At 39.5% G+C, this 24,224-nt stretch overlaps 1 protein-coding gene across 2 annotated transcripts in view; it reads right to left on the reverse strand.

The window, feature by feature from the left end:
• dync1li2 (dynein, cytoplasmic 1, light intermediate chain 2) overlaps positions 1-19,724 on the reverse strand; it is an 83,905-nt gene extending 64,181 nt beyond the window's left edge. Inside the window, exons 1-4 of one of the 2 annotated variants that reach the window (XM_034192341.1) lie at positions 19,577-19,724; positions 10,915-10,988; positions 10,005-10,121; positions 9,665-9,895 (exon numbers count right to left, since the gene is read on the reverse strand). In XM_034192341.1, coding sequence (XP_034048232.1) covers positions 9,665-9,895; positions 10,005-10,121; positions 10,915-10,988; positions 19,577-19,662 — 508 coding nt within the window. In that variant the 5' untranslated portion in view covers positions 19,663-19,724. The remainder of the gene's footprint in view (positions 1-9,664; positions 9,896-10,004; positions 10,122-10,914; positions 10,989-19,576) is intronic. The other variant, XM_034192331.1, reaches the window with a different exon arrangement.
• Between the last annotated feature and the right edge of the window lie 4,500 nt (positions 19,725-24,224).

The following is a 24,224-nucleotide window of genomic DNA, read 5'->3' on the forward strand; positions in this document are numbered from 1 at the left end:
AAGATAATTATCAATGACAGACATAAATTATGCTAATGACATGTTACTTAATGCCATTTTGAGCTGTTAGGGAATGTTAATATAAACATGTCACTCAATGGTGTAACTTAACAGTGAGAGTTGGGCTTTCAGGGCAGCACATGTTTGGCTGTGTGACAAAGGCTAGCTTCTCTGGGAGATAACATTAGGTTGGGCTACATGCTGTGGGCTTGTAATTTACCCAGTGTAGCCGCAGCCTCCCTCTCTTTCAGTGGACTTCCACTCTTTTCTCCATATATACCAGTTGTAGGATAATACTATCGTAACATGCAGCTTGTATGTAGACTTCTAGCACTGAAAAAAAAATCTGATCACTGTTAACACAGTGATCACAGTGAGATCATCATCATCTAAGATCATCTAATTTCTCTCCACAAGCACCGCCAACTTTAAACTAGCATTACACACAAACAGACATGATTAAGTCAAGTTAAAATGAGATTAGGAAAAATATTAACTGATAATGAGACTTCAGTTTTTATCCCTTGGAATCAAAGAAAGCCTTGCATTGTCTTTTTCAATAACAAAATATCTTATTTCTTGTTTACATTCAATAAATAAACATAAGAAACCCTGCAATGTTCCTGTGATTTCTGGTGCTTTTTTGGTAAAGTTAATTACTGCATAATAATCATGAAAATTCAGTAAGGTATATCTTATATATTATATTCCAAGTCTAAGGTGGAATTATGCCAGTATACAAAGGTGTATCTAAATATCTAAAAAGGAAGAGTAAAATAGGGGAGTAGAAAGAGTAGAGTAGAGTAGAGCCACTTAGGTGCCTGGTCTTGAGAACCAGGGATGATGTAATCATGTAATCATGATTATTTCTTAGACAATAATTGTTCCATCAAAATGTATAATCATCTCATCCCTAATATTGACATCACATGGTAAAATGGCCAGTACGATCCTTTCAGAACCAAAGTGAAAGTGAAAATACTGAAAAAAGACTTTGCTCAGCTATGAGACTTATCTATTCTACAAACAAAGGTGAGGTTAAATAACAGTGTGCACAAAAAAAGAAGTGGTGACTCTTCTATAGAACATTCAGAACATACAAATTGCATCTCAAAGATGACAGGGGGTATATTTAAAGTAAATGGAAAGGCGAGCAACTGCAAAAAAATAAAAAAATAAAAGACCCCCACACCACGCCACAGTAGTTTCCTAGTTGATTGCCTTGATTATATCAGTGGTACTACATCTTTTGTGATGCCTGAATTAAGTGGTCAAAAGCAGGTCTGTTAATATATGTAACTGACCAATATTATTCAAACAACACAAGTCCAGTCATCTCCCCTGAAAGACTTTGGACATGAATTAGACATAGTGTGTTCATCTCTAACTTGTCAACTAGTGCAGACAACATTCTGATTATTGTTGACTTTAACATTCATATAAATAAGCCTTCTGTTCCCCTCTGCAAATCATTTATGGAAATTGTGGATGCATTAAGATTTCAGAAATGCATCCACTACTTGATGCACATTAGTGGAAATACCCTGGATTTGGTTCTCGCACGTGGTATTGCTCTCATGAATATTAACATCATGCCTCTTACATCAGTGGTCTCTGATCACTCACTTATTAGGTTTACAGTTTCGCTGACATGTTTAGTGGAACAACAACCTTATTTATCACTGCAGCGACGCATGAACTCCTCAACTACGACTGAACTCGAAGCTAGCCTGATATCTTAGCTTCAGGTTTGACAAATGCTCAATCAGTAGACAATCTTGTGAATAGTTTAAACTCAGTGCTCAAAACTACACTTGACATGATTGCGCCACCATGCCCCCCAAAACGCAGTCACCTTGGTTCAATGATAACTTGCGTGACCTCAAGCATAAGGCTAGAGGTCTGGAACGGAAATGGCATAGCTCAAAATGAGAAGTATTCCACCTTGCGTGGCGTGATGCTATCTTAGACTATAAGCATGCACTACTGGCTACAAAGCGGACCTATTACTCTGATTTGATCAACAAAAACAAGCATAACTCAAAGTTCTTGTTTGACATGGTGGCAACACTTACACATGTACACCCACCTGTATTTCACTCTCCTTTTACAGCGCAAGATTTCCTGGATTACTTTGAGAAGAAAACAGAACAAAACGCCTTGCATGATTCCAAAGCCAGTTGGTGTTGTGCCTGCACTCGACTGCCTCTCTGGTCCACAGCACCTAGTACAATGCGGTACACAAGAGTGCAACGAGCATTGCTGACAAAGAAGATGCACCACAGTAGCAGCTCACTTGCTAGTTGATGCCATCCGTTGACCTCAGCTTGTTGAGACTCCTCCGCATGCCATGGGTGTTCATGCCATTGGCCGGTAAGCTCATTTGCCGCTTGCACCAGCAGACACCCTGCTGCCGATGTCTGAACTTATAACCCTAAGTAGAACGGCAAGAGAGTACAATCACTTACCCAAGGTGAACTCTCAGACTAGTGGAGGGAAGGAGTCGTCTTACTTCTCCATTCTAGACTGGCTCCAAACAAAGTCTAGCCAATGCCCGGGCTCTATCTGTAAATATTTCCATCGCAGCGCAGCGCTATTTGTCGGGAATACGATCATTTCTCTTCACTGATTGCAGACCCTGCAGTGGGTCTGTAATCAACCGCTTCAGCAGTTCTTGAAGCAATCGTGAAGTGATCCGACCCACTGCTTCATTGCTTCGCTGCTTTTCAGAAACAGCTTGTCCGTTTCTTAACCCCTCTCAAAGCCATTTAAAAATGTCAATCGTGAGTTGCTTATGTGCGGATTAAAATCACAAACTGGGACTCTTTTCTTGTTGTGGGCAAGAAACTAGAATCGTCCTCCGTTCACACAGCTCCAAATGCTGCGCTGCTCTCTGCCGAGTCAAGTTAGAGTCCAGTAGGAATTAATAACTTCAAAGCGAATTGTCTCTTTAAATCAAATGACTACTCTTTAAGCGTAATGCAAACAAACTACAATCGACCAAAACTTTTTTCCCCTCTCAAAATGAGACATCCTGCGTTCTTTATGAATTAGACTGATGCTGACGTGCAGCATAGCTGGCTGAGTTCAGCTCAGAGGTATGGAGTGACATTTATGCCATTCATGTCTGAAAGGAAATGCTTTTGACAAAACTACAGATTTTGTTTATTTCTACTTAAGTCCAGAGATCAAGGATCCAGTGACCAATTTCATTTTTATTTACTTTAAGACTCAATAAAATGTTGTTGACATAGAAAACCTGTAAAGCCTACTTTTAGTACACAGGAAATTCACAAGAAGTATTGATAAGGGAATCGATAAGGAATGGGATCGATATCGATAACCAATACCCATCCCTACATGTGACCTGTAATCAGGTGCATAACCAGACTGGGGCACTTCATGCTTACACTTGGAAAGATTGAAGTGCTGTTGGATTAATGAAGACTTTGAACTAAAATTCAAACTTCTTTAAGTTCCAACATTATTTGCCATCAATTCAATTTCTTTATATTTTACAGGGAAATAATAATTAATGTATTTAAATCTTTGAGATTTAGACAATAGCAATTTTAAAAAGAGCCTAAAGGCCACTAAAAGCCATTTAGAGACTTGGTATAAAATTTATTCAGGCTTAAAATCCTGTGTTGTGGATTTTTTCTTGGTTAGAAGTTACTTCAAATTATACAATTTCTGCCATAATATCCACCATTTCACTGCCAAAATTTGCAGAGCTACTAATTATCATTTTCAATTTTACTGTAAATATGATATATACTGTATTATTTATACTGCTGTATGTTGTGTACATAATTTTGTTGTTAGAAAAAGTGAATAAAATAGTCAGAATTTCTTTCAAATGCTATGGCATTGAAACATGTTGACTATTGCGCCTCCCCCACTGGTACTGAAATCATTACATCCTTATTTTAGTCACAGCACAGCTACTTTCAGAATGTTCAGCCCACAAACTGAATTCAGACAGACAATCTCTTCCTCTCCCTGACGCTGCTGTTGAAGGGGAGGGGACGATGATGCAATAAGCCTGCAAGAGCGCCTGGACAAAAGCCACTCAGACACACAAATACTTCTCACTGTTGCACTCCTTCAGTCCATGTGTGTGCTTGGGCTTCTCTTGCTTAGTCACAAATAAATACAAATCACGACCTTGTCTCACTTGTCTGTAAAAGTAATCACATAAGACATGCTGGAAAATGATTTTATCTGGATGACATCATCCAAAGCCAAAAAGCTGACCATTTCAGATAGTGCAGCGGATAAGAGAATATTTAGAGGGGAATCCCGCAAATGGTGATAAAAGCATCAAATGCGGCAGAGATACTCCTCAGACAATCCTCTTTTGAAAAACCGATTGGCCACTTGAATTTTCAATCGGTGGTCAGGTAGGGGTCAATTGAAGAATTACACAGAGGTCAAAATTAAAAGATGCTCCAATAATATTGAAAAATATTCCACATTATTAAGATTCCAAAACGGTATAGTTTGGACTATCTGTGACTGAATTCTATGGAGTTATGGGATAAAAACAGCAAGAATGGTGACAAAGGTCAGTGTCGGTTTGTACAGGGGTCAAAAGTTAAAGCTACTCCAATTTTGGTAAAAAGTGATGCAAATTACTAGTTAACACGGTTTTAAAAAGGAATAGTTTGGACCATGTATCACCCTTACTTATCACGTTACAGGGTAACGTACACTCAACAAAAAATAGAAACGCAACACTTTTGGTTTTGCTCCCATTTTGTATGAGATGAACTCAAAGATCTAAAACTTTTTCCACATACACAATATCACCATTTCCCTCAAATATTGTTCACAAACCAGTCTAAATCTCTGATAGTGAGCACTTCTCCTTTGCTGAGATAATCCATCCCACCTCACAGGTGTGCCATATCAAGATGCTGATTAGTGCACAGGTGTACCTTAGACTGTCCACAATAAATTTTATAATATATATATATATATATATATAATTATAATAAGAGAATTTAAGAGCAAGGAGCTGCTGCTGCAATCAATATTTTTTTTTTTCTGTGCTCTTTTTTGAGCGTGTAGTTTTACTGCATTGTGGACATGGTATAAAAACAATCCTGCATGATTTATACTTCAGGAACAATGGAACACAGTGGGAATCATAAACTGGCGTCGGGTAACATTGTGTTGTGAGTGTGTGACTTCCAGTCACGTTGAGTACCGTCCTGTTGCTCTGACCTGTGCTGAAACCACTTAATTTCTGCGTCGAGCACGGGACGCAAAAAAAAAATTAAACATGTTTAATTTTTGGCGTCCGATTTGCTTCGTCCTTTGTGCCCCTCACACTGTTGTGGCACTGAGTTACATCGTAGAGAAGCTTGAATCTTCGACTGGACTGGGTTGCTTGACGTGAGGACGTTTCGCTTCAAATCACAGAAGCTTCCTCAGCTAAAATTCTTGCACTGGTAGTCTGACTTCTGTCTTGACTCTTGTAGAGAAGAATAAACCAGAAGCCAACAAAAGCTGGAGTTTTTTAACCTAACCAGACCCCACCTACCGAGAGGCTGACTGCTAAAGGCTAGTGACTAAACAATAGCTCTAATTAGCACCTATTGTGCTCTAGTTAGCACTCTCCTAATGACAGGACGGAAGCCTCCCCTGATGGCTCCCTTGACAACTCTCTGCTGATGACGTGAATGACTCATTACCATGAACAAAAGACTGAAACTGCTTTGACCTGAGTACCACATTGTAAACAGGGGACAAAGCGTGTCTGAGACCCGCTCCGCGGTTAAGGCTGGGTTTCAACGAACTGAACTCCATCATTCTCAGTATTGCTAAATATTATGTGATGTGTACACACTATATTGATTCATAACTTTTAATGTTAAAGGATTAATCTTTTAAGCTGTAATTATTGTGATATTGCTCTGAGGAAGGTTAGTTAGAACTTGATTGTGAGGTGAATGAAAATTGAGTTTAAAAATCACATTTTATAACAAAATAAAAGCACATTTATTAATTACATGCTCAAACTGTCCAGGAAAGAAAATCAGGTGCAGTCGAGTTCGGGATGCACTGATCCACAATTTTTAGATAACTTTAAAAACCATTATCGGACCAATTATCTTCCGATTAATTTTTATCCGATAACTTTTAAACCGATAAACAAAGTAAACAAAGCTGAACAGCGACAAGCATTTTTAAAAGTTAAAATCAGTTCAGCACCCACCTGTTAAAAGTTTTTGTAACAAACGCACAGTTATAACCTCTGCAAACAGAAGAGAACTGCTTGTATGAAAAGCGCCTCAATCCTCTGCAGACAAAGGAGAAACGGCCCAAAAAAAAAAAACATTTCCTTTAACACCATACCAATCTGCAGGCAGTATCACCTAAGTCATCCAGAGGCATACATTTTTAACTTATGGTTCAAGTTATTTAAAATTACTGTCATGTCTGAAGTTTTATAAAGTGAAAATATCAGATATGTTTTAGTTTTAAAGTAATGTGCTAATTTTTAAGGTTTTGTGAGCACATGCTGAGCCCCGCAGTGCATTATGGGTAAGATGATGTAATCTCAGTATGTCACGACAGGACAAATGCATTTCAGACACTCTGTTCAGGCTCCACGGACAACAGCATTAAACTCTAGTGCCCAAAACTCTCGAATATATTCTCTGCATTTATAGACGGTTTTGTATTTGCGTTTGTTAAATTCCACGCATTTTAAATGTAGCAGACAGGGATTATCTGGAATTTTGTTTTCAAGGCCTCTACTGCCATCTACTGGCCAGTAGTGTTCATGGCAATATTCGCCCTAAGTACTAAGCGTCTGGGAACCAGTAGATGGCAGTGTTCTATTTATTTTGACCCCGGTTATATCAGATGATCGTCAAATCAACTTTTTGGCTTTGCAAATAGCTTTTTTTTAACAAATGAAGTTTAAAAACAAAACAGCAGCAAAATAATAATAATAATATTACAAGACAGCTCTGCAGTGTTTGCACAGGCACATTGCAAGCAGCTGGATGCTTGTTGTAGCTTTTCAGCAGGAGGAAACCCTCACGACGGCCGACCACAATAATATATCAAACAGGTTTGATTCTCATTCGACCATACGATCGGCGATCAGGAGGTGGTCGTCAGATGTTGACCGCAGCTTGATACTCCATGTACACTACACGATGCAGGATGCGCGATTAACCTGAAACTCAGTCCAAAAAATTCCTGCATAAAAAAATCATCTTGCACAGTGTAAAGCACGTTATACATCATAAAACGTGCACACATTCTCTCCACATGCAAAACATTTTGCGATGACACTTGCAGGGCTCCGTAAAAATGCCTGTTTTTACAAATAAAAAAAATGGAATATTTTACAAAAGCACATTTATCTTTAAACACCAACACACAATAGACGTCACATTAACGTGCTGGTTTACATAATGAATGACTGAACCAATCAGTGTTTAGCAGAGGCACTTTTACCCAGAATCCTTTGCGATCTGTCTGTTACAAAACCTCAGAATTAGTGCATTATTCAACATTAAAAGATATGTTATATTTTAACTTTGTACAAATGACAGAATTGACATTAATGGAGTTATTCTATCGGTATTAATGTTATTTATAAATCAAAACCATAACTCAGCATGACTTTAATTTTCAAGACCTCCGCCTGACCGGAGCACTGTAATTGATAGAGAGCTGGCCTTATGGCTGCTCTCGGGGTGCCTCTGTGTTGGAAGCGCTGTAGTAAACAAGAGGTTCCAGCAGGGGCAGAATGTTGAAAGAAAAAAGTGTGGTCTCATTGTTTGGGTCTGTTGTTACTTTTAATATTACTAGAAGCAATTAAATTTGTTTTACTAGTAGTTGTAAATGTGCCAGAGATAATATTGCAATTTATCGGTTATCTGTAACTTCCGATACATTTTTGGGTGGTTTATTGTTTTATCTTTATCAGAGATAACTTTTCAGTTATCTGTTATCGAAGTTAATTTTTTGGTTATCTGTGCCCACCACTGCTTTTACAGCCTTATTTTTATAGACTTAAAGACAAAAGACAGTCTCTCTCTCTCTCTCTCTCCACAACCTTCAAACTTTTTGGAAACATGAAGCCTTTCAAATATAAAATAAATGTATAATTGAAGCTTACGTGCAGGATTTCAATGGAGACTTTTTCCCTTTCAGTGGACAGAATCTCTGTTCGCTGTCCTCCTCAGCTGCATGCTGACCTGGCGTTTTACAGCCTCGGGACAGTGAAGCGGCTAACTTTCAAGCACACATTTTCAGCAACAATTCAGTTCATTTTTCAGAAAATCCGTGCTTGGCGAACAGACAATTTGAACCCGAGAGCTAGGCAGAAATTTGCCGCTACCCGCAGCTAGAACACTGCGGAAGAGAGCTCTGTCAAACATCCCGGCTTCAGAAACCCTCCCCCTCTCTTCCTACTGCTCGGCAGTTAACAAGCAGAGAACAAACAACAGCAGTTGAGAGGATTCACAGTGGCTCTTCTCTGGTATCGGAAAATGTCGCCGGTTGGATCGGTATTTACCGATATCGGAACCCGATACTGATTCGGGATCGGATCGGTCCCATCCCTAGGTTGGGTTGGTTTCTTCAATTGCAACATCCATATTTTCTGCAATACTAATCAATAAACTAGCATAAATCCGGCAAATATATAGGGCGTTGGGATCATTGATCGGCCATGTTGTCTGGTTGAGGTGTTTGTCCCCAAACAGTCCCACAGTGCACAGCGCCAAATCCAATATGGCCATATACATGTAACTGGTTACTGGTTCTCATGGCATCCATAAATTCCTTTTTCTTTCTTGCATGTTTGTCAAAACCCCTAGCATTAGCATTTTATGGGTGAAGGCCTTCATGCCTAATCAAACCAATCCATCTGCAAACCATTGAACAATTTTATTTTTGATTAATAAGCCATTCGGAACATGTAAGAACAACAGCAGCAACCAACCTCTGGAGACAGTCAAGCTCTCTGTAAACCCCACAGGCTGAACTAACTTGTATAAAAAGTAAAAAATCTTTGTGAGTACAAAGGAACCATTCATAAATGAGAGATGATCAGATCCAAAATTAGCAAAGGAAAACAACTGAATGCATCAAAATAATTGATCTCTAGAACTCGCCTGTGGAAAAAAAAACCAAAAAAAAAACACAGCTGAAGATCATGGGTCTCTCCAATGATGACCTACAAACATTCATGACAATGAGTAACGTTATACTGCTTTTCCTCGCTACATAGCAACCAAGGTTCCCTTTTTCTCCCAGCAGCCAGTCAGCAAGGACTCTTGCTCTTATTTAATTGGTGTTTTTTCGCACACCCCGAACTAATCCATGTAGCATTTCTGAGTGCTGCTTGAGTCTTGGGATTATTTAATGAATAAATAAAGTCAAAATATGTTTGCAATTTCACTCAGATTTAAGTATGCTGAGTTATAAAATGGCAACTTTTTAAAATAAATTCTCATCCCAATGTTAAACTTTTCCATGTAAAGCAGATTTGTTGAGATAAACACTAACAGATTTACATGATTTCCTTGAATGTACAACTGAAATGCCAATATTAAAAATGAAATTGAGCTCAAATTTTGTTGTGAATGCAGACTACCTTGAAGATTTATTGCAGAAGCAAAGCATAACTTACTGTTCTGCTCCATTTCTCTCATCTCCTCAGGAGGGATCTTCAGCTTGTCCACGTGGTCACGCAAAACACTTGCCCACTTCTGTAGTGACTCCATTATAGTCCAGGGCCGTGACATATCAGCAACAAAAATAGCTAAACAGTCACGTAGTGACTGAGCTGAAACCGCAAACTTCAGCAGGCCTTTGTGGTACAGGTCTCCATCCAAAATCCACACGTTACATCGAGTGAGGTCTGTAAACCAAAAATAGTGAAATAGAAATACAACCTTTGCTGTCAAATATAATTAAATGACTAAAATTAATGCATTACAACATCAGAACAGCAACAGTGATCAACTTACCATCTCTGTCTTCATCATGAACACTTAAATACAGATACTCCAACCCTCGTCCTTTTTTGTTGTGATCGGCACCTTGCAGTTTTGCCATAGCTGTTGTCTTTCCAGACCCATCTTCGCCTAGATCATATTTGATTTATGTTAGATATGACATTGTTATTATTATAGTTATTCCAAATCACGACTGAAAAGCTACAACACTACTCTCAGTACAAAGAGTGTACTTGGAAACTGCAAATGGAACATTTCAGGTAGATATCTGTACTATTTTTGATTTATATGTAGTGTTCAAAGAGTATAAGAAGTCATTTAGATGCATGTCACAATTACAGCTCAGTGCTTGTCTACCAAGCACTTCAGTCCTGTCTGTGTACTAATCTAAATTCCAAGTTTGCTACACTTGCAGGGTTTTTCCTGCACCAAGAAATATACAGGCAACCTCTGTCCTGTGGTGGGTTACCACCTCAGCCTCATTTTTTGATTTAATTTGAAGATTTATTTTGAACATAAAAGAAAAAATAAAGCAACAGACAACATAAAATTAAAGTTAGTTCAAAAAGGAGTGAGATTTTAAGTCAGGAAAAATCTGATTTGCTAATGATTTTTGTTTTACTCACTTGTATGAAGCTTTATATAAATGCATCTCCCAAATCCACAAATTGAATTAAAGGGGAGGGGTAGAGATGTCGACGGTTAGAGAAAAAGTAGCAAAATAACTGATGTAAGGCATCTGACCCACTGTGCTAGTGTAATCTGAAGTGCCACAACAAAGTTGCGATGATAGCAATAGCCTTTTAGTAACTGTGTTCTGACTGACAAATCAGATTTTGTATGTGATCATTGTTATACAATAGGCCCTTGCTCTAGCACAAATTTTGTACACTTTTACAGTATGGCTTTGAGAAACACTTACCAAATACGACTATATTTTTTCCTGATGGCAACTTTGAACTTGACCTTGTTGAAACTTCACTCAGTATTGAAGACCTACAAGGAAGAACAAAGATATAGCAAAATGAAAAATCTTCTATTATATATTCCAAATCTAAGGTGGAACTCTACTAGTGTATACTAAGGTACTCCTAAATATTAAAAAAAGAGAGAGAGGAAAAAAGAGGAAGAAGAACAACAAAAACCAAAGAAGGAAACTAAATGATTTAGAGTGACAACAAATGAGCACTCTCACAGGCCATTTATGTCACAGCAGAAAACTGTCAGAAAACATTAAACGTGACACAAGTATCAGGAAAAGTGTTGTCCAGCATCTTATACTTTGAAGAAAAATGTACAACTTAGGGCAGCGGTGTAAGTCAGACTCAGCATTATTGGCACCCATGAAGTTTAAAAACAGAATTTGAAGTATGTTCAGAAATAAATGCAACTGAACTCAATTTTTATATCAAAAGAGAATACAGTTGTATGCAAAAGGTTTGGCACCCCTGATCATTTACATGATTTTCCTTTCTAAATCATTGGATATCTGGATCAGAAATTTCAGTTAAATATATCATATAGCAGACGAATACGCTGATATTTGAGAAGTGAAATGAAGTTTCTAGTATTTAAAAAGTGTGCAATAACTAAACAAAATTGGGCAGGTACACCCTTGTCAGTTTATTGATTTGAATACATTTAGCACTAATTATTGGAACACTCAATTGGTTTGGTAAGCTTATTGACCCTTGCCCTCCTTACACAGGTGAATCCAATCATGAGAAAGGGTATTTAAGGTGGCCATTTGCAAATGTTTCCCCTCTTTGCATCTCTTCTAATGAGTGGCAACATGGTTGCCGCTAAACAACTCTATGACCTGAAAACAAAGACTGTTCAACATCATGGTTTAGGGGAAGGATACAAAAAGCTATGTCAGAGATTTCAGTTGTCAGTTTCCACTGTGAGGAATAGGGATAGGTATTGATAAAATATTAATCGATATCGATGCCATTATCGATTCTGCTTATCAATCCTATTCCTTATCGATTCCTCGTGAATTATGTACTAAAAGTATGCTTTACAGGTTTTCTATGTATTTCTATGAGTCTTAAAGGAAATAACTATGAAATTGGTCATTGTATCCTTGATCTCTGGACACAAATAAAAATGAACAAAACGGTGTTTCGCTTTGAAGTTATTAATTCCGACTGGACTGTGAACAGAACGGAAGACGATTCTCGTTTCTTTCCCACAACAAGACAGGAGTCCCAGTTAGTAACTTTAATCCACACAAAAGTGACTCACAATTGACATATTCAGGGATACAGTGGTGACAAACAAAAAAACCTAAAACCCCAAATTCCCCCCCCCCCCCCCCCCCCACACACACACACACACACCACCACCTGCACGAAAATGTTTGAATTCTAGAAGGTCTGAAATGCAATCTGGGACTATTCCAGACAACAAACTGCAGTGAGTGCAGCATCCATTTTGGTGAGAAAACAAAAAGAACAAAACTTTCCTTATTCAAATTCATTCCAGTAGTATTCTGCTCTTACTAGGATGCAGCAGTTTTCTAGCTTGGCAGATAGTTCTGGAGGAAATCACTGAAGAAATTAACACATTGAAAATATGGTTTGACCAAAACAGACTGTCATTAAACTTAAATAAGACAGGGATGAAATGGAGGTGCAAGAGTCACTAGGTGTTCACAGGAAACCCTTATTTATTTCTGTATGTATGTATTTATGTTCATTGTTAGTTAGGGCCCGAGTAGGCAACGTCCTACGAGGACCCTATTGTAATTGCGCTGTTTATTATTATTATTATTATTCTCACTCTTGAAAACGAAATTTCAGCCTCTTCCCATGCTCAAAAACTCAAACTTTCCAAAGTCTTCCGGCCGGATCCGAAATTCAATATTTTGGGGGCTTCGCACATGGTCGCAGAAAAATCGTGAAATAGCGCCCCCTACAAATTTTCAAAAACCCCTCCACATTGGGCTTTTTTCGTCGTAGCCTCACGAAATTCGGTACACATATTTACCATGCCAGGACGCAAGAAAAAGTCTCTTACTGTCATGGTGAAATATTGACAGGAAGTCAGCCATTTTGATTTTAAGTTTCGATTTTGAGCAAATTTTTTGCCATTTTTGGCCATTTCCACTACTTACATTTGAACGAACTCGTCCTAGGGATTTCATCCGATCGACTTCAAATTTGGTCAAAATCATCACAACACCATGGTGATCAAACGTTATCAAAAGATTCTAATTAAGTCAAAAGGCATGGCTGCTAGGGGTCGTCAAACTTTGGCCAGCTTTTCGGAGCACGCCATTTCACTTCCAACAGCTGTCACGCCCACATACTTCATCGTAGATCCTTCAAACTTGCTGGACATGATGAGGGCTCTGCCCTGAACGTCTACATATCTTAAGTTCCCACCTGTGCCATAGCGCCCCCTGGTGGTGGCGGGAAATGTCCTATTTTTACTTTAAGAGGTACTGAAGTCACATATTTAACCCCATCAACTTCCTTCCACTTCTAACAAATGTTATCGAAAGCTTTTCTGTATGTCGAAGGGTGTGGCCGCTATGGTGCCGCCATTTTGACCCTTCGCCATATGAACATTATACTTAAACAGGTACTGAAGTCACATATTTAACCCCATCAACTTCCTTCCACTTCTAAAACATGCAGAACAACTTGGTGAACGTAGGCGATGATCGCCGTGAAGTTACGATTAACGGCATCCGTGTGGCGGTGTGCCGAATTTTGCCCATTCGCCATGAAATTACGTTCTTCCTTTTGACGGCTTTAATTTTGTCACATCATCATGAAAATTGATACACAGGTCAAGCATGACAACCTCCTACAATTCATAGGGGCCTCGCCCATGGGCGGGCCAAAGTGCCTCAATAGCGCCCCCTTGAAAATTTCAAAAAACCCTCCCCATAGGGGTTTTTTTTGGAGTAGGGAGATGAAAATTGGTACACGTGTGACTTGCATAGACGTACAAAAAAAAGTCTCTTGCACCATGAGTCTACTCCAAACAGGAAGTCGGCCATTTTTAATTTTCTTCTCATTTTGCAATGATTTCCACATGTTGTATTTGAACAAACTCCTCCTAGGGATTTTGTCCAGTGCACTTCAAATTTCTTTGACAACATCCAAAGATGATACTGACCAAAAGTTATCGAAAGCTTTTCTCTATGTTGAAGGGTGTGGCCGCTATGGTGCCGCCATTTTGACCCTTTGCCATGGAACATCAAGTCATGATAACTCCTTCATGCTTTGCCTGATTGACTTGAAACTTCATATGTATGATGACGGTTGGCCCCTGAACACACCCAGCGCCTCTGTTTGTACACTGAGCGCACCCTAGTGGATAAACAATCAACATGTCATAACTCCTTGATGCATTGTGTGATTTGTTTAAAATTTTAACTGTGTGACGAGTGGTTGCCCCTGCATGCACATGCCCACATGTGGTCACAAGGGCACCCACTGACCTGGGTAGGCGGTTGCGAGAAACGAGGGCCCGTATTTGACTGCTTGCAGTCCTAGTTATTATTATTATTATTATTATTATTCTCACTCTTGAAATCGAAATTTCGGCCTCTTCCCATGCTCAAAAACTCACCAAACTTTCCAAAGTCGTCCGGCCGGATCCGAAATTCGATATTTTGGGGGCGTCGCACATGGTCGCAGAAAAATCGCGAAATAGCGCCCCTAGAAATTTTCAAAAACCCCTCCGCATTGGGCTTTTTTCGTCGTAGCCTCACGAAATTTGGTACACATATTTACCATGCCAGGATGCATGAAAAAGTCTCTTATTGTCATGGTGAAATATCGACAGGAAGTCGGCCATTTTGATTTTAAGTTTTGATTTTGAGCAAATTTTTGCCATTTTTGGCCATTTCCACTACTTACATTTGAACGAACTCGTCCTAGGGATTTCATCCAATCGTCTTCAAATTTGGTCAAAATCATCACAACACAATGGTGATCAAAAGTTATCAAAAGATTCTAATTAAGTCAAAAGGCGTGGCTGCTAGGGGTCGTCAAACTTTGGCGAGCTTTTCGGAGCACGCCATTTCACTTCGAACAGCTGCCACGCCCACATACTTCATCGTAGATCCTTAAAACTTGCTGAACATGATGAGGGCTCCGCCCTGAACGTCTACATATCTTAAGTTCCCACCTGCGCCATAGCACCCCCCGGTGGTGGCGGGAAATGTCCTATTTTTACTTTAAGAGGTCCTGATGTCACATACTTAACACAATCAACTTCATTCCACTTTTAAAACATGCAGAACAAATTGGTGAACGTAGGCGATGAACGCCGTGAAGTTACGAGTTAACGGTGTCCGTGTGGCGGCGTGCCGAATATTGCCCATTCGCCATGAAATTACGTTCTTCCTTTTGACGGCTTTAATTTTGTCACATCATCATGAAAATTGATACACAGGTCGAGCACGACAACCTCTTACAATTCATAGGGGTGTCGCCCATTCGCGGGGCAAAATGCCTCAATAGCGCCCCCTTGAAACTTTCAAAAACCCCTCCACATAGGGGTTTTTTTGGAGTAGGGAGATGAAAATTGGTACACATGTGTGACTTGCATAGACGTACAAAAAAGTCTCTTGCACCATGGGTCTACTCCAAACAGGAAGTCGGCCATTTTCAATTTTCTTATTTTGGCGTGATTTCCACGTTGTATTTGAACGAACTCCTCCTAGGGATTTTGTCCAATGCACTTCAAATTTCTTCAACATCACCCACAGACGATACTAACTAAAAGTTATCGAAAGCTTTTCTTTATGTCGAAGGGTGTGGCCGCTATGGCGCCGCCATTTTGACCCTTTGTCATGGAACATCAAGTCATGATAACTCCTTCATGCTTTGCCTGATTTACTTGAAACTTCACATGTATGATGATGGTTGGCCCCTCAACACACCTGGCCCCTCTGTTTGTACATTGAGCGCCCCCTAGTGGATGAACCATCAACATGTCATAACTCCTTGATGCATTGTGTGATTTGTTTAAAATTTTAACTGTGATGAGTGGCTGCCCCTGCATGCACATGCCCACATGTGCTCACAAGGGCACCCACTGGCCTGGGTAGGCGGTCGCACGGAACGAGGGCCCGTATATGACTGCTTGCAGTCCTAGTTGGTTTTATATTTTCTGTTGTGTTTTTATTCAGGTTCTTTTTGTCTCTTTCTTTAAAATTGTATATAATAACTAAACATTAGATGAGTTATTATTACTATTATTGTTGTGGCTGCTACTATTATTAATATATAAACAAAAATAAATTAAAAAATATTACAATTTGTAATACATTTGACTCTTTTACGACAACAAATGCTTATTATACAGAAAACAAATGCACCCGAACATGCTGACAGCTGCAACTGCTTAATGCTAATTTTAACATTGAAAATGCCATAGACATGCTAACACGTTAGCATGGGTCCCGTTTTTAAGTTATAAAATATATCAACTGTTTCAGAAGACCATAACAGGTTGGTTTTACATAAAAAAGGTAAATAATACTCACAGACATGTTCTTTGGGGTTTTAGCGGGTGAAAATTAAGATAAAGCGAAAGAAAAAATGAAGCAACGAAGCAAGAGATAGAAGCACTGCTTCAATCTGCAAATCACTGCTTCGTTTGGTTCAAGGTTCAAAGCAAAGCCGCGCTGCAGAAAAGTTGATTACAGACACGCTGCAGAGTTTGTAATCAATGTAGATAAATTATCATTTTCCTGAAAAACACCCCCAAAAACAACGGGCACTCTGAAGGACCGATAAGGGAATCGTTAAGCAAAAAAAGCTTATTGATGTCGGTGGATCGAATCATTTCTTAACGATACCCAAAAGGAACCGGTTCTCGATACCCAACCCTAGTGAGGAACATAGTAAGGAAATGGAAGACCACAGGCACAGTGCTAGTTAAGGCCCGAAGTGGCAGGCCAAGAAAAATCTCAGATAAGCTGAAGTGAGAGATGGTGAGAACAGTCATATTCAACCCACAGACCTACTCCAAAGACCTACAACATGATCTTGCTGCAGATAGTGTCTCTGTGCATCGTTCTACTATACAGCGCACTTCGCACAAGGAGATGCTGTATGATGCTGTAATGCAAAGGAAGCCTTTTCTGCGTACATGCCACAGAGTCACTTGAGGTATGCTAAAGCACATTAGGACAAGCCAGCTTCATTTTGGAATAAGGTGCTGTGGACTGATGAAACTAAAATTGAGTTATTTGGACATAACAAGGGGCAGTATGCATGGCAGAAAAAGAATGGAGCATTCCAAGAAAAACACTTGCTACCGACAGTAAAATTTGGAGGTGGTTCCATCATGCTGCGGGGCTATGTGGCCAGTGCAGGTACGGGGAATCTTGTTAAAGTTTGAGAGTCACATGGATTCCAGTCATTATCAGCAGATTTTTGAGAACAATGCTCATGAATCAGTGACAAAGTTGAAGTTGCACCGGGGCTGGATCTTTCAAAAAGACAATGACCCTAAACACTGCTCAAAATCTACTAAGGCATTTGTGCAGAGGAACAAGTACAACGTTCTTGAATGGCCATCTCAGTCCCCAGACCTGAACATTATTGAAAATCTGTGGTGTGATTTTAAGCAGGCTGTCCATGCTCGGAAACCAACAAACCTGACTGAACTGGAGATGTTTTGTAAAGAAGAATGGTCCAAAATAACTTCAACGAGAATCCAGACTCTCAATGGAAGCCATAGGAAGCGTTTAGAGGTTGTTATTTCTGCAAAAGGAAGATCTACTAAATATTGATGCATTTTTTTCTGTTGGGGTGCCCAAATTTATACACCTACCTAATTTTGTTTAAAGAATTATTGCACACGTTCTGTAAATCCTATAAACTTCAGTTCACTTCTCAACTATCACTGTGTTTGTCTGCTATACGATATATTTAACTGAAATTGCTGATCCAAACAACCAATGATTTATAAAGGAAACTCATGGAAATCATCAGGGGGGCGATTAAAAATAGATATAAAATGTATTTATACTTTGAGGACTTTATAGTCAACCACGCATTCACAGTCAGTTTTATTTTGACAAGCTGGGCGATGTACAGTTTCCAAATCAATGAATCAATGAATCTTGGACTTCACTGACATCAACCATTTAGAAATGCAAACAGTATGGAACATTCTGTTTTGTGTGAGGCACCGTGAGGCAACTTTTGTTGTGATTTGGTGCATTATAAATTGAATAAATTGAAATTGGAAGAACTGTCTGGAAAGGGAGTGCTGAAAACCTAAATGTCCATGCAAGAAAGAGATGAGTGAGGGCAACCACCAGGACATCCATAACAATTCTCAAGGAGTCATAGGCTGCAGTGGCTGTGAATGGAGAATATTATGCACAGACTAACTTTTGTCTGTTTCATCACCAGTTATAAAGCCTCAAGAATAGAATGGAAGTTTTTTTTTTTTTTTTTTTTTAAAAACAAAACAAAAAAACATGGACATAAAGCCACAGCTTGTCAGATGACACGAGATGCTCGATTTAATCTATTTTCTTCTATTAAACTAATCTTGGTCCCACTCCACATGGTATCTTGTGAAGATATCTGAAAGGCAGCTGTCAGCGCTTGATGTATGGCTGCTGGGTAGTTTTGTTGCAGCACAGGTTCGATAATCATCAAAGAGATACTGTGACTGCCACGGCTTCTCAAGCCAAATGCAAAAGGCATTTTTAAGCACTTCATTTTCTGCACAGGGTACAAAAAGTTGCAAGGACGCTCATATGTTCTACCCAGAGCAGGTACTAAGTTGGAACAAACCTCTCAGTCACAGCTGTAGAAGAGTTTGTATGTTTCTATTATATTTCCTGAGTCACGCTTTGTAGAAAACAACTCCTACTCAGTTTTGTGGATCTCAGTTGGACATGGACATGGACTCCAGATATACTAGATATATTCAATGTGAGGACGTTCTCTTCCTCTATGAGTGCGAGTGTCTGATTGAACATCATACTGTTTCTATTTCTTTGTTTGATGTAAATGAATTCCAAAACATATCCAGCTTCTTAGAAATGTTGAGGCACCCATCTCCTCGTCTAAAGAAAACTGACAACACGATTACTTTCTGGTGCCAAAAACTGTATCGCGCGTTTATCTCTGCATGTTTATTTCACTACCTAAACACTTTGATCAGTAACCTTGGACATTTTATTACATACTCAGATTATAAAAATCTGATTCGTTTGTATTTAATTTGGAACACATTTAAACGCAAACCTTTAAACTCAGGGTTGCCAGCTTGTTGACGCTGATGTTAGCTTGTTGTATCCTGTATGGCACAGAGCTAAATATGTAGCGGTAATCTTGACACAAAGTGTCAATGCACAGATTATGCTCATCTCAAACTTGACTCGCAAATTGAATCTAACCATCTAAATGAGTCAGCAGAACTCGCTTGTGGTCAACCTTAACTACACTGTAACTAAACGGCACCCAGCTCTGGTTAGCTAGCATGCTAATGCTAGCGTAGCCGGGCCGGCGTTTAGGCACTAACAAAGCACAACGGGTGTGGTAATAATCTGGACGTCCTCTGCAAGAATGTAAAAGGAAAGTTGAACGTACCAAAGGTTTTGCCCTTCTCCCTCTTCATTGTTGTTGTCTGCTGCCCCGGCTGTGCCCAGGAGTTGCTTCTCCAGAACGGGAGCCATCTTCTCTTTCCACGACCACAAAGGCGAGGCCCTGCTGCCCGCTGGCCGCCACTAACCCCGCCTTCCTTTAGGGTGCGTTCCATTCGCTGCATGGCATGTCACGCCGGGGCGGTAACTAGTGATGGCAATTTCGAAACCTCATGAACCAATGAGCCACTGCAACACAACTGGCTGAAAATCGACACAGTGCTTCGACGCATTTGATACAGTTTGAAGGGTGACATCTGCTGGATTGCTTTGAGAATTACCTTGAGCGAGTGCCCTGACAAATGTTTGCATTAATTTATGACTGATGTGGTTTGTTCTTGAAAAATAATAATAATAAAAGAAAATGTCATATGTATTATTGTGTCTTCTTAATGTAATAAATAGTCCCTACAGATGCACACATAATAGTTATGAAAGCCTTTATTGTAGACTATATGTAGATTTGTGTTATCATTCCTCAAACTATATTTGGATAAAATGTGACGGGAAAAGTGAGGAAGGCATGTGCTTCTGCAACTGGTGCTTATGTTGCTGTAATTTGTAAATTAGAATAGAGGGGATAGGAGACGGTGATTGTGCAACTTTCAACAATTTTTATTCAAAAAAAGAATAATGTCAACGGTGCTGGACTTTAATCAGCTCCTCTTCTGCCTCACCACCTCTCCAGCTTTGGAGAAGACCCGCTCGCAAGGCACTGATGTTGCTGGCATCGACAAATATTTTTTGCCATTCTCTGTAAATTGGATAGACTGCGACTCGTGTCGCCCAGTATTTGAGCCGGTCTTCTCCTCTGGAGGTGGGAATATGTTGGGTCAAACCTTTGTAGTAAAGCCCTGAAGGCTTTGCTCTCCACTATTTTGAATGGTTGTGCATCTTCCACAACATAGTCCACCAGTGCCTCATCCAAATCAGCTTGACTGCCTTTAATGGAGATATGATATGCTGAGCTATTTTTGTTTATGAGTATGTTTTAATATTAGATAAAGAATAAAATATAGCTTACATGGCCTGATTCCTGCTCCAGGAGCAGCAACAGAAGCAGCAGCTATTGATGTCTCGGGATGTTTGGACCTCAGGTGTCTCAGCATTGAAGACGTATTGTTACTGTACCTCAACTCTTGAGCACAAATCAAGCACTTGACCTTTGTGGTGCTTATTAGATCAAAGTGCTCCCAAGCAATTGATCGTGCTCTTTTTGGAACTGGCTCCTCCATGTCCCTTCCTCACCACTACTCACTCTCTCTCACACACACACACTCACCTTTCTCACACCTTCAACAAAATCACAGCTCTTCAGTCACTCAGCTCAGTGTCTGATCTACCTATAATATATAGTCTAAGCCAGGGCTGTATATAGGAATGTGAAAGGGGGGGTTCAAATCCTTGAGCTGGGGGTCCAGTGGGCCGCAGGGCCCCCGGTGGGGTCGAGGGGCAACGCCCTTACGGTAGGCTCAGGGGGGCGAAGCGCCCTGAAGCAGAAGCTTTTTGAGGATTTCGAGGGGTAAAAAGCTACATAAATTTCATTTGAAACCCAAAATGTATCATTTTAAGAAATACATTTTTATACAAATAGTCCTTGCTTGGGATTGGATCAGTTGCCATAAGAACCACCCAGGAAGAACCAAGATAACACTAATGCAAACTTTACAAGTATACCTGCCTGTCGGCTGCAAATGACGCAACCGACAGGCGTGAAAAAACTCACGCATGTGCACGAAGGTTCAAGCTTGGCTGATGCAAGCGCACATGATTCAAATCCATATAGTTTTTGCAAAAAATAAAAAGGTCGGATAGTTTTCTAACAGACCTCGTATTTAGCGGTATTAATATTCGCGTTTACATTATGAATATGTACGTATATGTACGTTATGTATTAAAATAGCGGTATTTAATTTGGCGACCTTGTTTAACTCGCGAAATTCACGTAATAAATCCCACGCGAATATTTGCACCTACAGTATTTGCAACAGGAAGGAGAAGCTCCCTTTATTTCTCAGCTTATACATACAAACATGTTTTTACAAACCAGACAAGTGTAATTGTGTGTCTACATGGGTATTTACAAGCCTACTAATCTGTTTGATATCAGAGGAGGACAGGGACCAGGGAGCAAAAATTCTCAACCCCCATGGGAAAAGTTTATCTAGCAGTTTCCCCTTTCATCAATTAAGGGATTACTCTGGCAGAGGAAATTGAAACTTGAGGGTGGGTGAAGCCATTTATTGTCAAACAACTGTGTTTCCTCTTTTTAAATCAAAATGACGAGAACTACCCAAATGACCCTGATCCAAAGTTTACATACCCCTGTTCTTAATACTGTGTATTAATACCCTTTAACATCACTGACAGCTTGGAGTCTTTTGTGGTCGTTGTGGACGAGGCTCTCTGATGGTAAAGCTGCCACTGAATATGTTTCCAACTTTATTTACATTAATTACAAAGAAATACAAACAGTGTGGCCCTCTATGGTAAATCTGTGTGGAGTAGATAGTTCTCAAAAACTGAGTGACTGTGCAAGAAGTAGAAGAGTGAGGAAAGCCACCAAGACACCCAGACAACCCAGAAGTTGTTATAGGCTTACGTGGCTGTGATTGGAGAAATTATGCACAGTGCAAGCTTTGCATTTTGTATCACCAGTTATCCATCTTTATGATGAAGTGGTACAGAGGAGGATTTTCTTAAAAAGAAGACCTGAAAGTTTAGCTACAAATTGCCAGAAGGTGCATCCGACATGCAAGCCTGGATTTGATCTGTTTTGGTGAAAGAAAATCCTTCTCTGCTCTACTCCACTATGAAGCTAAGAGCAGTGATGCAAAATGCAAAGCTTGCACTGTGCACAATTTCTCCAATCACAGCCACATAAGCCCATAACTTCTCCTGGGTTGTCAGGGTGTCTTGGTGGCTTTCCTCACTCTTCTCCTTCTTGCACAGTCACTCAGTTTTTGAGAACTATCTATGCCACACAGATTTACAACAGAGTGCCATACTGTTTGTATTTCTTCATAACTGATGCAAATAAAGACATATTCAGTGACATATTCATGTATCCATCCCCTGACTTGTCTGAAGAAAACTGGCAATAAAACGGATTATTTACAAATATTGTGTGTATATATACACACACACACACACACACGTGTGTGTTTGTGGTAACTTTCTTCTATTACACTTTCATGACACCGCAATCATCAGCTTGTAAAAAAAAAAAAAACAAGGTGTCTGATCCCTTTAAAAAACTGCACTTTGAGTGCATTTGGGTTCCCATTTACAGTGGGGAAAATAAGTATTTGACCCCCTGTCAGTTTTGCAGGTTTTCCCACCTACAAAGAATGAAGAGGTCTGTAATTTTTATCATAGCTACACTTCAACTGAGAGAGACAGAATCTAAAAAAAAAAAAAAATCCAGAAAATCACATTGTATGATTTATGTAATGGCAGACAAATGTTTCTGTACCAATTGTTAAGCTCTGTTTTTCTAGGGGGTCAAATACTTATTTAATGCAATAAAATGCAAATGATTTTTTTAAAAAATCATACAATGTGATTTTCTGGATTTTTTTTTTTTTAGATTCTGTCTCTCACAGTTGAAGTGTAGCTATGATAAAAATTACAGACCTCTCCATTCTTTGTAGGTGGGAAAACCTGCAAAACTGACAGGGGGTGAAATACTTATTTTCCCCCACTGTATTTAAACTCTGAATACCAGAAAAATCCACCAAAGCATTTTTGCTGAAACTGTTGAGTCATATACAGGTGCTGGTCATATAATTAGAATATCATGAAAAGGTTGATTTATTTCAGTAATTCCATTCAAAAAGTGAAACTTGTATATTATATTCATTTTAAATGTTTATTTCTTTTAATTTTGATGATTATAACTGACAACTAATAAAAATCCCACATTCAGTATCTCAGAAAATTAGAATATGACTTAAGACCAATACAAAAAAGGATTTCTAGGAATGTTGGCCAACTAAAAAGTATGAACATGAAATGTATGAGCATGTACAGCACTTAATACGTAGTTGGGGCCTGAATTACTGCAGCAATGCAGCGTGGTATGGAGTCGATCAGTCTGTGGCACTGCTCAGGTGGGATGAGAGCCCAGGTTGCTCTGATAGTGGCCTTCAGCTCTTCTGCATTGTTGGGTCTGGCGTGTCGCATCTCCCTCTTCACAATATCCCATAGATTTTCTATGGGATTAAGGTCAGGTGAGTTTGCTGGCAAATTAATAACAGGGATACCATGGTCCTTAAACCAGGTACTGGTAGCTTTGGCACTGTGTGCAGGTGCCACGTCCTGTTGGAAAATGAAATCTGCATCTCCATAAAGTTGTTCAGCAGCAGGAAGCATGAAGTGCTCTACAACTTCCTGGTAGACGGCTGTGCTGAGCTTTGACATGTAAAGAATAAATGTAAACATATGCTATTTTACTCATAATTAGCTTTGCATGCTATCAATGCTAAAAGTTACCAAACTGAATAAAAGGTTTTGTGTTCATTATTTTCAAAAAGTAACAAATGTTCAGAAGTATGTACATCATCCTGGTTCCACTGAACTAGGTATTGTATGGA

The sequence above is a fragment of the Thalassophryne amazonica genome, chromosome 2 (genome assembly GCF_902500255.1).
Source record: "Thalassophryne amazonica chromosome 2, fThaAma1.1, whole genome shotgun sequence".
Lineage (NCBI taxonomy): Eukaryota > Metazoa > Chordata > Actinopteri > Batrachoidiformes > Batrachoididae > Thalassophryne > Thalassophryne amazonica.